The sequence below is a fragment of the Semicossyphus pulcher genome, unplaced genomic scaffold (assembly GCF_022749685.1).
Source record: "Semicossyphus pulcher isolate SPU_LCO1_2020_fin unplaced genomic scaffold, fSemPul1.0.p SCAF_22, whole genome shotgun sequence".
NCBI lineage: Eukaryota > Metazoa > Chordata > Actinopteri > Labriformes > Labridae > Semicossyphus > Semicossyphus pulcher.
The window spans coordinates 8,822,176-8,838,649 of record NW_027211696.1 but is presented as its reverse complement, the minus strand read 5'-3'; the positions used below and the strand labels follow the sequence as shown (position 1 = coordinate 8,838,649).

At 42.9% G+C, this 16,474-nt stretch overlaps 1 protein-coding gene across 1 annotated transcript; it reads right to left on the bottom strand.

Moving 5' to 3' along the window:
* Window positions 1–3,902: 3,902 nt before the first annotated feature.
* On the bottom strand, window positions 3,903–15,693 carry rfx3 (regulatory factor X, 3 (influences HLA class II expression)). The gene is made up of 17 exons (XM_069673831.1): window positions 15,624–15,693; window positions 11,358–11,479; window positions 11,159–11,247; window positions 9,318–9,582; window positions 8,626–8,700; window positions 8,195–8,376; window positions 7,865–7,984; window positions 7,655–7,779; window positions 7,447–7,562; window positions 6,343–6,458; window positions 6,080–6,234; window positions 5,886–5,983; window positions 5,592–5,741; window positions 4,816–5,024; window positions 4,570–4,723; window positions 4,414–4,456; window positions 3,903–4,318 (listed from the first exon to the last, which is right to left on the bottom strand). The coding sequence occupies exons 2-17, from the start codon at window positions 11,472–11,474 to the stop codon at window positions 4,038–4,040; spliced, it is 2,295 nt and encodes a 764-aa protein (XP_069529932.1). The 5' UTR covers window positions 11,475–11,479; window positions 15,624–15,693; the 3' UTR covers window positions 3,903–4,037.
* Between the last annotated feature and the right edge of the window lie 781 nt (window positions 15,694–16,474).

Here is a 16,474-nt window from a genome sequence, read left to right as displayed (position 1 = left end):
GTTTTCCCAGGCAGGCTTTGAGATGCAGAAAGCTAACATCACTGTCTGGCACATCAAGTCTATGTAAAGATAACAAAGGGGGAAAAGGCCAAAAAGAAAGAAAAAAATTGCAGCACATGGGAGGCGTTCAAGACCAGAAAGCACTTATGATCCTAAAGCACACAATTAAAGAAAACATTTCACTTCAGGCACAAAATTATACAAGTTTACATCTACAATGTTGCAGTTCATTATGACAAAAGGAGCTGAGATTCAGAGTTTAAAAAGAAAAAACCTTTCAGTGAGATAAAGTTAAAGATGCGACAAGCAAAACCTTCATTCTGTACCCGTACACACTACCCAGACAGCCAGGCCCCCATCACTGTTTATACCTTCATTTTGAGTGACTTCCTGAAAATGTAGTACTTCATTTCCTCATTATAATTACGAGAACACAGATTTACGAGCAGCTCTAGGGAACGTATAACATCTGATCAAGGGCTTAAGACTTTGTACCAATTCATTTTTTATTGGACACTTTCATTACTTTCGGTTTAATACCAAGAGTCAGGGAGTGATCTATCATGCGAGTTCATTATGGTCACAGACGGCTGTAAACAAACCGCTTCAGGCTCTCAACTTTCAGCTACTTTAAAGTTCATTGACCTTTTCTTGCAGACTTCTCCAACTGTCTTTCAGCATCAACGATTAGAAAGCCAGATTTGTGTGTGCGTGATTCATAGACATGGTAACATTTCAAGCCAGCAAGATGAGGGTAAGGCTGCAGGAGGGAATGTGTATCGTAGGTTTAACAAGTGAGGAAAGTGTCTTTTGGGGGTTACCCTAATCTCGGCTATAGTCTGACTACGATATAGCCTCTGGGGACAACGGTGAACATGCCGGGGCATGTAGCCGGCGGTTAGCGATAAACTTCCTTTTCCACGTGCTGCATTGTTTACAGAAAAAGAAACCGTTTTTCTTGTGATTTACTTTAATTAACAGGTTTTACCTTTGCTGAAATAACAACATCATGATGCAGATTAGTAAAAAGTAAAAATGACGCTTTGTCAGGTCTGTCCTCAAGAGGAGAAGAAACTACTTTAAAAATACTCGTTTGTTGAATGGAGGTCTGATGGATCATTTGTGATGTATTCGAGGAAGTCGGGAAATTTGAACGCTGAACGGCTTTCGTGACACAGTGTCAGGGAATTTATCTCGAATTTAATTTTTGATCTATAATTAGCTGTTAGCATGCAGATGTCTCTTTATAGAGATGAATAAGAAGCTAAATCATCGTCAGAGAGCCGCTGATGGGAGCTGGGATGTCTATAAGGCGCATTACGTTGCGCCTGCTTTTGCTCTCCACACGGACTGTTTTTCCTGCATACTCTGCAGCCTGCTGATACGTGATTGGTCAATATTGCTCGGACTACAAGCGTAGTACAAACGGAATTTAGACCACTTGCCATCCCGGAAATCTACGTCTAAATTGAGATTATAAATATGGTAACATTTCAAGCCAGCAGGATGAGGGTAAGGCTTCAGGAGGGAATGTGTATTGTAGGTTTAACAAGTGAGGAATGTGTCTTTGGGGTCTTTTGGAGTAACCCTAAATTTGTCCGTGAATTTTTTTTTTTTTAAACAAAAAATCTGTGACAGTTTTTCCCCTTTTTTTTTTTTACTGCAACTTTTCTTTCTACTAGTGGCCAAAAATGTCAAAAGGTGTTTTCTTTAAGTATCTAACAGAATTAAATGATTATTGATAGAATCAGCATACATGACTTACAAAGAAAAAACAAACAAAAATAACATCTGGTCCTCCTGTACAGTAGGTCTGCACTTTGCAGTGGTATAATTCACGACTCATTATCAGTACCCATGATAACACGTTATAACGGGAGAGCATCTAAACCAAAAAAAAACACAATAAATATCAATAAATTAACATTTCTGCAGAGAAACTGCGCAGACCATTTCAACAAGCATAAGAACAAAAAAATCATTTTAGTAACAAAATGTTCCTATTTAGAGGATTAATCTCAGTATTCTCCACGACATACAGTAGAAGGCTAGAACAGTTCAAGTATAGATGCAGCCTAATGAATCAGAAGTTAGTCCCCATGCCTTTCCCGTTTCACAGTCTATGAGCTAATTACAGAGGAGCTACCAAAGGACACATAGAAACAATCCGATCAACCACATAGAAAGCAACAAATATATGTAGTGTATCATCATTATATATACTATACATATATATTTATATATCTCTATATCTCTTTGAATATCACAAAATATCTACTTTTGGTCCACTGTACAAAGATGGTCTTCAAACAGGGAACAAAAAGGATGAGAAAGCATTTGATGGGCTAAAAACTGAAGTGAAAATGTATCAGAGGTGAGAGAAAAGCAATGCAGGTTTTCTCCGTCGCGTTGAGATTTGTGCAGTACAGTGGTGTGTGTGTGCAATAAGGTTTGGTGACTGTGCTGCACGCGTCAAAAAGGGCTGGCACCACTGGTTTGAGGTAGGGTGACTGATGGATCCAACACATACACGCAAGCATACATACAGAGACACACACGCAGGCTTATATACACATGTACATAAAAAAGACACTGCAGACCTATGCAATCGTACACACATGTGCACACACACTTCACCCGATAACAAAGGCTAATGCAAGAATAGGCCTCAGGAGGGCAGAGTGAGGGCCGGAGCAAGGCTAAAAACCATGATTCACATAAGCTTAGTAGAGCTGATCCAGAGAAAAACAACAGGTGTGTCTGCGCCTGCATCCCCGTGGTGTTCGACACTGATGAGCCAGCCCAAATCCAGCCACGAGTCACCAGAAAGCCAAATGTGTGGCTGGGACGATGCAGAGGGGGCTGTGGGCTCTCTACAGCACACAGTCAGGACTACAAGGACAGCTGCATTTAAGGATAAGGCACTATGATAAAGCCGAGGTACATTAAATCCCTGACATTCCTTCTGCTCTGCAACATGGCACTGTGGGACAGGAAACAGCTCGATGGTGGCCCGGAAGGCTCACTCTCAGCTTCCTCTAGGTGGTTTGTTTTTGGTCCTTCTTTAACGTAAGAAACTTCATTAAGACAGAAAAAAAACAACAACAACAAAAGATGTCTACTAAGTTGTGTTTCAAGGTGACAGCTGGTCATGTAAACGGCACTACAGAGCATCGAAACAAAGGCAAGCGTTATGCACAGGGTGCATAGAAAAGCTAGCATTGAGGAAGTGGTTTTGTACAGCCAGTCTTCTCAATCTCATGTCTATATACAGAAGTAGCAGCACAGATATTTAAGGGGGTTCTTTTTCTGTGGCTAAAATCTAAAAGTGATCATCTGTGAGTGACTACGTTCAAACAGACAAAACTGCCCTAGAATCCTTTTTCCAAAGTCATAGATACATAAAAGTAATCCCTTTGTTTTTTTAAGCTACATACAATACTCCAAATATTTTGTTCCACCAAATGTTAATCAGCAGTTTGAATGCATGTTGTAATAAATCATACTAAAATTAGGAGGGACAGGTGGAAATTAAAACAAACACAATGATAGCACCATGAGTTTTGGGAGATACCAATTGAAAGTACAGCAAAACTATTTACAACAGACGAAACGTCTTGATGACTTTTCTCCACTGGGACTAGTGACATGGATTTGAGCTCTGAGACATCAGTAGTTTGAAGGAGTTGCCCTTCAAAATAAAACCTGTCTTGTATAGACAGAGAGGCAGGAAACGTGTAACGGGCTAAATTAGTCCTCCAGCTGCTGCGTTGTGAGAGAGCAAAGACTTACGGGATGACGACACATCCAGAATCTAAGCAGTCAGACACCGACAGCACGTCTCGGCCAGAGTATCATCATCACTTCAGCACCCCCCTCCCCCCGCAACTGACTCAAGCTAGAGAGGAGGGAGGAGAGCGTGTCCACACAAGTGCAGACAGACACAATGCGTGAAAAAGACGGAGACTTACAGAGAGAGAGAGAGATATGTGGAGAGTGAGACAGCATAGGTCAGAGCCCGTGGTAGCATCAGACCCTCAAACGGAGGCGTAGGTGTTGCCTGTGGCGCTGCAGTGGCGGATGGTGGGAGTACCAGCAGAGGGGGTGAGGATGTGCTCGCTGTGGTCCTGCGGAGGCTGCGGGAGCGAGTGGAGGACGCCCGGCTGGACGACCCCGACTACAGGGTGGGACCCGTCCGCTAGGGCTCCGACCTGGATCACCTGGATGACCTCGTGCTCTGACTTCTCTCGCTTGGCAAGAGGTTCCCCGGACTCCTCCGTGTCCTCTTCTAGGTCACTGTCCATGCCACTCGTTTCATCTAGACAAGAGAGAGCAACACACATTATTTTGTCTTATAGATACTAGTTGAATTCTCTGGATATTGTGCCTTATATACTGTATTCTGCCACATACCTTTATCAATGCTCGTAAGGGACAGGGTGTTCAGGCTGTCAAACTGAAACAGAGACAAACATCATAATTAGAGCGGCTTTTGGTGCTGGTTTTAGTGTTTATAAATAGTGTATAAATAATATAAAACACTTTGAAGATGAGATGTTAGGTCTCTACCTCCCCCATGACACCAATGGGTGTCTCTCCAGTAGCCTGGGCCACCCGATGCTCCACCAGGTAAAACATGTACTCATCATAGAGCAGGCGAATCAGGTGGAAGGAACCGAAGCTGGCAGCACTGCGCAGAGTCAGGTCCCTGATCACCATAGAACTGCAGACACATGAAAAAACAAGTGTTATTTCCCTCCAAAACAACACTGTCAACTAATAAACATGTCTCTATATACATATGTCTGTGCCGACCTGTAGAAGGACCACTTGAGCAGGAACTGTCGGGCCGCTCTGGGGAAGCTGGGCCGGTGCTCGTAAGGCTTGAGCACCTGAGTGACCACATTGTCCAGCCAGGCCGCCCACTGCTCCAGAGAGCTCTGCTGCTGTAATGTGGCCTTGAAGTCCTGCTCCAAGTGCTGAACCACGCCCTCCTCACACTGGCACACCCACGATGCCTGCTCCTATACGGCAACACAGAAAGAACTAGAGGTTCACATTTGTAGAAGGAAGGTAAAACATATATATTTTCAACCAAAAGTACCGGGAACTTCTCTTCAAGGAACTAAATGGTTCTGCGTTTCCATAGCGGCCTAAAGTCCCGGGAAGATGATGCAAATCATCGACACTACAATTAGCCTGTGAGCATGGAGGAGAGCAAGGCTTTGTCATCAGCTTTCTTCTCTGACTCCATCTCAAAGCACAGTGATAAACAATCTTGAAGCATGATGATAACAGTGAGCTTGCAGCTGCAGTCTTTTAAACATGGTGGTCGAAATTAAACACTGCAAGCACTCGACCAATCAGAAACGATCAGTACTGCAGGCCCTGCTCTGAAAGTTCCTGGACCTTTGGGAAAGCACTACCCCCCGAGCAGGGACTTTAAATTTAAACTCTGGTTCCTCAAAAGCTTCCTAGTTCCTGGGGAAAGTACCTGCTGTGGAAAACACCTTATAATGGAGAAGGAATGGTTAAGCACACATTACAGAAGCATCACCGCTGAATAAACAAACACAAAGAGCTGTCCTGACCTGTACGTTGGCAAAGTCAACACGGTTGAGATCACTCAGCATCTGGTTGATCTGTGACGTGTTTTGCAACACGGCACGTGCCGCCTGAGCCAGGTGGTTCAGAGATGTGTATCTGCGCAGTGTTTGCGCAAAGGCACTAACAGCGGCAATCTGCGACAAGAACGCACACAAGAGCACAGCTGTTACCTACTATAGAACGCATACCTTTCAAAATAAAATATATCAACATTACCCTTGTGCATTCATTTTATATTTTAGAAACAGGTGATCTTTATGCGTCTTGTGAGAGAGTACCTTGGTCTGGATCATTCTCTGTGGAATGGCATTCATGGCATTATTGAGCCAACCTTCCAGGCTTTTGGCAAAGTTGCGAATGGCTTGAGTCAAGGCACCTAAAAAAGACAAAAAGAAAAGAGTTCATTATTTTAAAATGACGAGCATTACCCTTTAAAACAACAACATGAAGCATGTCTATAACTGTGACTCACTGGGAATGGGTCTCAGGACATCAGGAATCAGGATCTCCACAAGGGCCTGGTACATGAGATGGTCGCAGGTGCTCATCCATTTGAGCACAGCCTCGTTTCTGCACAGCACCAGTAGCTGTGAGCGGGGGAGCCGGGCTTCAATCTCACTTACGCTGCTGAGAAATGTCAAAAAGCAGGTGCATTCGAGTTTTTAGATTATCTTAAAATGAATTAAATTACAAAAAAAAAAACAGCATTGTTTAGTATCATCAGCTTGACCTCACCTGTTTTCTGTTACAGTGGTGCCCTCTACTGAGTCAGGGGGGGAGTAACGCCAGAATGTCTGCCACAGCTTCTCAATTAGACTGAACTGGAGGTTGACGACCACATCCAGGATAGCCTGAGACACAAGCAGAGAACATCAACATTCCCTTTGAAAAGTGCTGAGAGTGAGGTCTGTGCATTATGCAGGGGGTGCAGGATATTGTCTAGAGATAGACCGATATGTTTTTTTCAGGGCCGATACCGATACCGATTATTAGTAGTCAAGGAGGCCGATAACTGATATTTGAAGCCGATATTCATTTGCAGTAAAAGTGAAAATATTGGCGTCAAAATTTTGAATAATTCAAACTCCAACACTTAACTTTGTTTAAATGCCTTTAAGCATATGCATCAGAGCCAAAACAACCCAGTTTTAAATTGATCTCTTATCTACCGTCGGATAAAAAAAAAAGATGTGTCAAAATATCGGCGCCGATAATCGGTCTATCCCTTATATTGTCAATTATTAAAGTGAGGAAATATCTACTTTATTGTTTATAATTTGGGTGACCTGGCTCTTTAATCATGAAGAAGAAAGCCATAACAGAAAGGGCCACCGCCTGTGTGTGACCTGATCCCTAGTTTGTCAGACATTAGTGGAGCTGTGATTGAAAACTTCACAGGATGAAGAGAAAAATCTGTTCCAAAATGCCAGCAGCTGGCATTTACAAATCTCTGTCACTATACACACACATGACCTTTCCTAAAGTTTCAACACTCTGATTCCAGCTAAAACAAACAGAGTTCTTTTTCAAACTCTCTGACTGGCCTCATTAAACATAGCTTAGATAAGATTAAAGTGGTAAATTGCTGCCCTTATAGATGCTGGCAGATTAAATTATGTAAGGGTGAAAAATATGGACTTAAATCTTGAAGGGAAGAAAGGGAAATATTTAAGGGGTGGAAAATATAGCTAGTCCAAGAGGATCAATAGAGGACTGTACAATCCCAAGGCCTACATAGTCATATTGACGATGATATATCAATAAATGCCACAGCATTGACGGGGATTACTTTCTTTAAGCACTGAGGAAGGATCCGCGATAGAAGCACTTCTCTCTCACCTCACAGTGCTCTCTGTAAAGGGACTGTAGAGCTTTCACATCCTCTGCGCTGATGTTCTCTGTATTGCTCTGTCCCAGGTCCAGCTCCACAAAGTCCGGGAGTGCCCGCGATGCATCTGTCAGAGGGAAAATAAAACAATTAAGTCCCCCATTGTGGAATAATCTGGAAACATCATGTATATTTCAGCGCATGTCGTGTGCAGCAGACCTAGGAACTGCTGGTGGTGTTGGCTCTGCGCGATGACCGTCTGCTCTGCTGCACCAGGATGGGGCTGGCCTCCACCTGAGTAATTCTCCCCAGAGCAGCTGTCGAACTTCTGCACCGGCTTGAACCTGAAATCACACGGCTCACCTCAGCGTCTATAAAAACAGCGACCTGTGTCACGGCATTTGCGGCATGTGCGGTTAGCACGGGTACCTCTGTTTCTGCTGAACAGGCTGCTGTCTGAGGGCCATGTACTGCATGTCTTCTTGGAGTCTGTTGAGTGGGGAGTCTGGCTTCACTCGTATACCGTAGTAGTGATATTTTGAGTTCCCTCTGCAAGACAAAAGCAGGTGTCAACACATTAGCATAATCTTAAAGTGAGGTGGACAGAAAAGTTCAAATGGCTGGAGGAGAGGGGCAGAAGAACCGTTTAGAATGGGGTATAGATTCATGACGACAGTAAGATGTACCAGGCGAGCATCCTTCCATAAGATGATAACTTTTCAGACTTTAAGAAAAAGAAAATCTAAAATAAATGTGAACCTTGTCCCGAGGCGCCTTGTACGAAGTCCCATGAAGATGGAGCGGATGAGTTTGCCAAAAGAGGCTGCATTGACAGGGTCAAGTTTCTGCTCCTGGCAGTGGCGCAGATAATGATTGTAGAGGGTGGATCGTGGTAGACTTACGCCCTCTGCTGTCTCATAGTTGTCCAACAGCCACTGGAGCTACAAGAGAATACATGTCTTTTTTTAACTCAAGAGATCCACACAAACTGCCTAGCAAGACCTCAAGACTGACAGCCTAATCCTGATGCTGCAGCACGACACCTTTGCAGAAGCATTTCTATAGCAGCAAGTGAATCTAAAGATAGAGTGACAATTACAAAAAAAAAATCTGCGTTCAGAGAGGCAGAAAAGCAAGAGAGGGAAGTCAAGGTAAAGCGAGGGCAAGCATTCATAAAAAAAACAACTTACATGGCTGTTGAGCAGCGAGCTTCTCTGACTGGATAAACCCTCAGATTTTTGGAGCGTCTCAATCGCCATTTCAATCTGATAAACCATGAAGCACAGGACAACAAAAGGTAAGAGGGGGGGAAATAAAAACTAAAGCAGGGAAAATAAAGAGTTGATGTAGACACGTTAGTGGCTACAGCAAAAATAAAGAGAGTCTAGAGAGGATGCTAAAGCAAGCACCGCTAAACCCAAGCAGAGCAGGACCACACAGCCCTACTAGATTTTACAAGCACAGAAACACAACTTTCATGTGCAGAGAAAAAGCCAGACTACTTTAAAAATACAAGACACATTTTGATAACATTAAAAAAGCTTTTCTCTTTTGCAAAGCTATTAACTAGATGTCTCCAGAGGCCCCTTCCCCAACCTTCTTTTACATCAATGAGTGAGAATAAGAGATAAATGCAGGGATGGAAGCTGAGCTCTGTATTAGCTGAGCATTAAATATTACAGGTTACAATGCTGGCAGCAGTAAGATCACTATAGAGACGTAGCGCACTGCATACAATAAGAAAGGATTAACTCTAGATATAAAACACACCATCATGGAGGAAGTGCACAGAAAAGTAGCATCTATCTATAATGTCACACAGTTTAAATAATAATTAAATAATAAACAGGGAGATTCCAGGCGTGGGGCCCGTTGCACTTACAGTAGCTGGGGAAGCTCGTGCCGTCTGGGTGGCCGGGTGGGGTCCAGCGTTGTCCATGATGTAGGCCCCAGGACTGCTGCTGATTACCTGACCCCCCGCCAAGTTCATGCTCATCCCCCCGCTGCCTCCTCCTCCTCCTCCGTTGTTGGTCATGCCATGAGATGTCACCACAGTGGACACTTGCGACGAGCTGCCCTGCGTGTCAAAGTAGCTCCCTCCGCTGTTCTGGCTGTACAGCTGCGGCTCCGAGTACGTGTAGGTTCTTCTGTGCAAGAGGAGAGGTTAGGTTATTTACTGCAATAACAACAGATCATTCGATTCATATTCCTTCTGATTATTTTCTCTTTTTGGGAGAAAAGAAATGAGAATGTGTTAGTGAACAGTGAGGTTTCAAAAACAACAAAACGGGGAGCTGGTTTGACTCAGTTGGTGGAGCGGACGCCCCATGTGCAGGGGCCATAGTGCGCGACGCAGTGATCGCAGCCTTGACTCCCAGTCTGCCGATCATTTGGTGCAGGTCATCCCCCACTCTCTACTGCCCACATTTTCTGTCTCACTACAGCTGTCCTATCCAATAGAGTCAAAAGCCAACAAAAAAAGCAACAAGTTCCCTTTTTACGAACATGTTTTTTGTTGTCTTGGATTGATTTCTGATCACATAGTTTGGAAAAGCACTTTGAATCTGTTTTGTTTCATGTTTCCTGATTTTCTCTTGTTGTTGTTCTTGTTAATGTATTGTGTTGTGTGTAAGTGGTTTTAAGACATAAAACAACTTAATTTATACATTTATTCAATGATAAAATCACCAGGGCCAGTTCGCCAATTTCAAATTTTATTGCTTCAATCGATTACAGAGAACACCAGCTGTGACTGACAGCGGTGAATTGCTCCTTTAAATTTAAAAATAAAAAAAGATAAATACTTTTTTCACGTTATTAATCTTTTTATGAATGATTAACAGGGCTGGACTGAGGTTACTAAGGGGCCTGATTCAGTCCACAGGGCCCCAATCGAATAGGGCTCGTCTTAATGATTAAGCACTCTAATGTTAATCATAAATTAGATTTGTTTGTTTTCATTTGCTTAATATGAAGATTATCAAAACCAAGTATGGTGCCTTCATGATATAAGAAACCTACTGAGCTAATATGCTAACAATTATACAGTACATGTGTTAAATATTTTTGTATCCATCGGTCTGTTTATAGTAGTTTAGATTTAGTTCTTAGTGTCTAAGCGTCTGTGTTACCTTTGTCTAACCTGTTTTTAAGTTCAGTATGTGTGTCTGTACTTTGAGAGCAAAGAAAACCAGAGTTAAATTCCTTGTATGTTCCCACATACTTGGCCAATAAAGCTGAATCTGATTCTGATTCTCACATCAAAGGCATCAAATAATGCTATATATAAGAAAGTTTTGCGTTTGATGTTGAGGCCACTTTTCAGCTTATACGTCCAGCTGGTTGGTGGTTGTGTGACTTTGTGTTTCCACCAGTAGCTGACGTTTGTGTGTGTGCGATCACAGTAGGACAAACACAGCTTGGGCTCGTTAGTGGTATGTAACCCAATTCCTCGCACCCAGGGGACCCTGGCAGAGCGTCAGCACTTAAAGCCTACTTCTGGACATGTTCAGGTGACTGCGCACAATCAAAACACACAACTGCACCCCCCCTTCAGAAAAGAAAACAACACGTGATAAAAATGAATGCGCTCCCGCCGACATGTGCTTGTGACATGAATGATGGTGTGAAGAGACTTAAGAGGAGACGCGGCGGGCTGCGGAGACGCAGCGCTAATATTTGAGGAGTGTTGTAAGAGCGGAGCTGCGTGACGGACTGACTCACATGTTGCCGTTAGTGTAGACGCCGCTGTTCTCCTCCACATACTGCACCTGTGCTGGGTAAACATGCTGGACCTGTTGAACAGTCTGGGCCTGGCAAGACAAATGACAAGAGTTGCAAATTAATAATGTAATTAACTACGTCCGCATATTGCAGCGACAAAATACAGACCCACAAACATAAGTAGCATGCACACACAGACTGGATGTACCTGTTGCTGGACAGGCACCTGCTGGGCGGAGCCGGTAGGCTGGACAGGCACGGTGGTCTGAAGAGGGACAGTGGAGGTGGAGTCAGCGCCTGCTTCAGGGGTCTGCATGGCGCCTAAAAAGACAGCAAAAACACAGTCTTAGTGTAATTAGACAACAACAAATAAACAAAGCAAATGTAAAACATTGTAACAACATAAGCTTGAACATCATCTTTATATGTTGACCAGGTGTCCAGAACATTCGGCATCTTTTAACAAATAAACACATCTATTATACGACTGAATATTTGCATAGAGGAAATACATCTAAAAGTATCCACATGATTTGGTTAGCCGAGGACATAAAGTATTCCTAAATGAGAAACTAACTTATCCTGGCATAATAGACGACATGAGGCTTTAAGTACAGACCCCCCGTCTGTTTTACCCAAATTAAAGCTACCAAAGCAGCTCAAGAGCAATTCTACCAGAGCACTTGTTTCTGCCTTGTGGTACTCAATGTACTGAGAGCCTCATGCATCAGCGACACATGGTCTTGTCACCATGTTCACAGCCATAAAACAAGTTAATATTTAACAAACTCCAAATAGATGCTGCTTCTCGTTGCTCCGTCAGTCCCCACTTTCCCAGGTTTAATGTTACTTAAGGTTGGAAGCCCTGAGATCGGTACTAAGTGAGGATCCCGGCAAGTCTAATTTCAAGTGTACAAGACAGATCTGTTCTGTACATTTCTACTAATAAAAGCAAGACCTACGTTGCGCTAATCAAGGCTAAAGCGAAAGATTTAAAGATAGAGATAAGAGTGTGAAAAGACACCGATGCTGAACCTGTGTTTGTGAGTTAATAATAGTCTGGGCATCACCCATTCCTTGCAGGGTAAGGCCACCTCCTCCCCATCACTGTTTCCATGAACAAGCCTCTCTTGGTTAATTAAGCTGGGTCTCCTAACAGCTTCAAATCTCTCCAGGGAGAGCCTGCCCCTTCCCTTTATCTTCAACATCATACCGGCCTGTTTCTCGGGATAAAGGCTGTCACATTATTCGCTTTAAGGAGATGAGTGTCAAACTTGAAGTTGGAAGTTGAATTAGTCTGTCCTGGTGCGCTGAATGTGAGAAACAGTAGAGCAGCAGGGAAAATAAACATTTTCTTAAGGCAAAGTCTACTGCTTTCAGCATGACACCTTGAGGGGGGGGATATATGTATTTACTATCACTGTCAGACATGTCAGCAGGCTGCGGCTAGAAAGGCTTGTGGAAATATAAACTACTTTCCTGTTCAAATATTTCTGCGATTTCGGCAACACACTGTAAACTGCGACAATCATTCCACAGAAATCAACGACCCTGACTACACATAAAGACGCTTTAACACACAGCCAACCGCTTTACCCTGAGGTTTGAAAGCCATTGGATGCAGGCTACCAAAGTGATAAAAATGTCAAAGCGCACTGTCAAAACTGTAGCCTCCAGCTCGCTACATCCCACTGCTAAAAAAAGGACTCATGAGGAGAGGAGAATGCAGACTTATATTCCACGTTGCAGTTTGATAGCAGAAGTAACGTGGCCCCGACTGAGCCCACCTCATCGAGGAAACGAGCCCCCTGCATCACAACACACTCTTGTTGCCTCACCCCCAACCCCCTCCGCAAACACACACACACACGCTAACACACACCTCCTGCCTCACCATTCAGGCACTCCCTTGTGGCCCACTTAAATACTGTGCTCCACTGAGCAAGTGCAAGCCCTACAAAGACACAGAGGAACAAAAGCCACCAAGGAGGGCAACATTTTGCCCTGCGTTTGCTCCCCTCAATTCCTCCTGCTAACACTTCAGGCAGCAAATAGCAGAGAGGTTCACAGATGCGGCAAGCAGAAAATAAACGGGAGCATAATTTGCCTTTGCAATGCTCATGCGTGAGAAAGGTGGAGTCTGATGCACTGGAGATGGTTTGTGAACAATGTTATAAAGTATGCACATACAGTGCTTGCAAACCAAGGCAATACAGGGGCACAATAACAAGCTACTACAGCAGGAAAGCAGGTGGAGGGAGGTGTTATTGGGAGCTGAAGTGGTGGGGAGGTATGCAAAGTGCTGTGTTTGTTTAGGAGTTGGGTTTTCAGATTATAAAGGAATAAAGGAATGCACATATTGATTTTAATGCCAAAAGCATTGCACTATTTTATGAGATATTGTTTGGTTTGCAAGAAAAAGTTTAAAAGAAAGAAAAGAAGTGCCAGAAACATTGGATAAAAAAGATGTCCAACGTGCCAAAATATCTTTGAAGCATCAAAAAATAGGTCAAAGAAACTATTCTGCGTGTACCCTGTTTTCCCTAACTACCAGATGTGGATTTAGAAAGGAAAAACAAGGTCATCTAAAGTCTCCTCTTTCATCAACAATATACATTATTTCAGGCAAGCCGGGGCAAATAACAAACCAAACATGCCGCATTCTGCTAAGCCATGAAAATGGATGAGTGAATAATTGAATTAATCAGCCCCTCTTTAAGTGATTGGAAATGTAACAGGATCCAGGCAGCAGGTGGCATGGTACTATTTCTGCTCTAGCGGACTACAGGTAAGTGGTAACATGATCTGATAACTAGCAGTTCCCAACATCCTGTTTTGTGTGTGGAAAGGGTGTCTGCGTTTGGCCTATTATGGGATGTATATGCCAATAGATCAATACATTTAAATCATTTTTTACAGGCTTCAACTGTAGTAAGAAAGCTTGTTCTAATGCGCTGAACTTAAACATAAGTAGTTACAGATACCTGCTGGTTCATATAGCTAACATATAATTGCAAAGGCAGCATTATTGTAGGGATGATGAAAGGCAATCAAGTCTATTTATTGATATTTGCTTTTTTATGGTGGACACACACAGATAGGCCTAGGTGGTCAAGAGGCCCATCGCTACTAGAGGTGCACCTGTCCTCTACTCACCTCTCCACACACATACACACACCTGTTTGCTCCCCTAACAATAAATCAGAGGTCACAGCTGCACAGAAAACCCAATGGACCCAGGAATAATTGTGATGCAATATAAAGAAACCAAGTCTCTGTTAATGCAAACCACCAAAAGGACTGCAAGTTTACAATTCTGTAGCGAGGAAAGTGAGCATGTTTAATATCAAATATAGCATGTTTTTTTCCCGGAATTTAAGAGTGCCACAAATCAATCTGGCACAACATTAATGTATTAACTAAATACGAGGCATCTTCCCCGGTTACTGTGGCATGCTAGATTGAATACACACTTCCTTTTCTTTCCCACGCACCTAGACAAAAAAACGTAAAATAGGAATTGTGATCTTTTGACTGTCAATCAGTAATCAGTAAGTATACCTGTCTTGCAAAAGGGGTGGATAAATCTTGACGTTACCTGCCCAGTTACAGCGTGCAATGCAGAATAACGAAATGATCCCTGATGAAAATGGGTTGTAACAATTTACGTATTTTAATGTTAAATGGCGGCTGTATTTTTTAATACTCTAAGCTGACCGCTGAAAAACTTAGCCTTGTCTTATCAGAGACCTTATCACAGCTATCTGATGCCACAAAGGGGGCAGATGGAGAGCTAGCGAGGCTATCTTGCTCCCTAAGACAAAAGGGAAAGTAATGGCTTAGCTATTGTCAATAGCAGTTAGTGTGTGGAAATCTAACTCACAGCACTTTCCACTGCAGATATACGTTATAGATCTTGTATACCAACATAAATTGAGTCAGTCGGAGCACAAACTTGCTATATCACCGTAACATTAGCTTAAAAAAGGGACACCAACAGGCGCTGCAAGCAGGCGACGCTGGCGTTAGCAACCTAGCAACAACAGACACCTGCTCCTACTCCAGCTGACCAGCTAGCATCAGTGACTAGCCCAGACCGATGCTATCACTCAGCATGGTGAGTTTGAACAAATAAGTGACACAGAAAAACATGTTTTCTGCCAAACTAACCACGTTTAGGTCAGTTTTAGTCACAAGTCGCCCTGTGAGAGGACATAGCTAGCTTCTGTTAGCGAGCAGGACCTCTCACAGCTGTGGGTATCTACAGGCAACGTTAGCAATCAGGCTACCACGTCACAAAGAAACACCCTCGCTAGCAAACTACCCCAGCTATTCACCGAGCCTTCATTCAGCCGCACGCAAAACATAAACCACAGCATTAATATATTCCTCATTAAATAGTCCCTTGAAGCGAGAAAGGGTTTGAATTAGTGTTAAAAATTGTAAAAAAAAAATGTATCCAAACCTGAGCCGTTGACTGGTGGATGAGATGAGGATGGTGGAGGAGGTGGTAATGATGGAGCGAGAGGTTGTTGTTGGTGGGTTACAGTCGCCAGGACTACGGTGAGTATGGCGCTGCCTCACTGGGCAACAGTTGCTATAAAACTCACCGGGAGCGCGCGACCTGACCGGGCAGGTGGGAGGAGATTAAAGCGCACTTAATACACTGTTAACGGAAGTAAGATCACACCCAAATATGCGTATGAGTATACTGGGAATAATGTTTCAAGGCTTGTCATTAAAGCCAGTGGGTTTAGTCAGATTTATTAGTAGACTTTTAATATATCAATAATTAATAACAAAGACCCATTGGAGGACGTGGACATAAAGTCGGCTAATGTAAAGTGAAGGCCAATTCTCCAAACAATAGACACTTCATGTTGCATTACTGTAATATCATATTGAGTCAACACATCTGACTCCACACGTTAAATTAATGCATTACATTTGGATTATATCTCTGTACATTGCACCTAAAATTTTGCGCACCCCCTGTTAACATACTGCACATTCCTGTACAAAATATACACCTCTTTCATGCCATATAGATACATTGTACACATTTTATATAATACTCTTTAATAACTGTATTTTAAAAATGTATCCTGTTTAAGTTTTTTCAACAGTACAGCTGTTAACTTTGTTTCCTATTTTTTGTAATATTTTATGTTTAACGTAATGCATGAGCAACACCATGTCCAATTCCTTGTATGTGTAGCTTGGCAATATACCTCGAATATGATTCTGAATATGAGTTCTCAAGGTGCTGCAGGCTTTATTTTCCCTCATCTGATGCGCTTAAGTTTTATAAACACC

What these genes read in the sequence shown, in the direction of transcription:
- rfx3 (XM_069673831.1), bottom strand. Translation starts at nt 11,474, where the DNA reads ATGCAGACCCCTGAAGCAGGCGCTGACTCCACCTCCACTGTCCCTCTT. An exon ending in CTCAAGTGGTCCTTCTACAG is followed by an intron (nt 4,724 to 4,815) that starts GTCGGCACAGAC and finishes ATGTGTCTGCAG; the next exon opens with TTCTATGGTGATCAGGGACC. An exon ending in CCTTACGAGCATTGATAAAG is followed by an intron (nt 4,319 to 4,413) that starts GTATGTGGCAGA and finishes TCTCTTGTCTAG; the next exon opens with ATGAAACGAGTGGCATGGAC.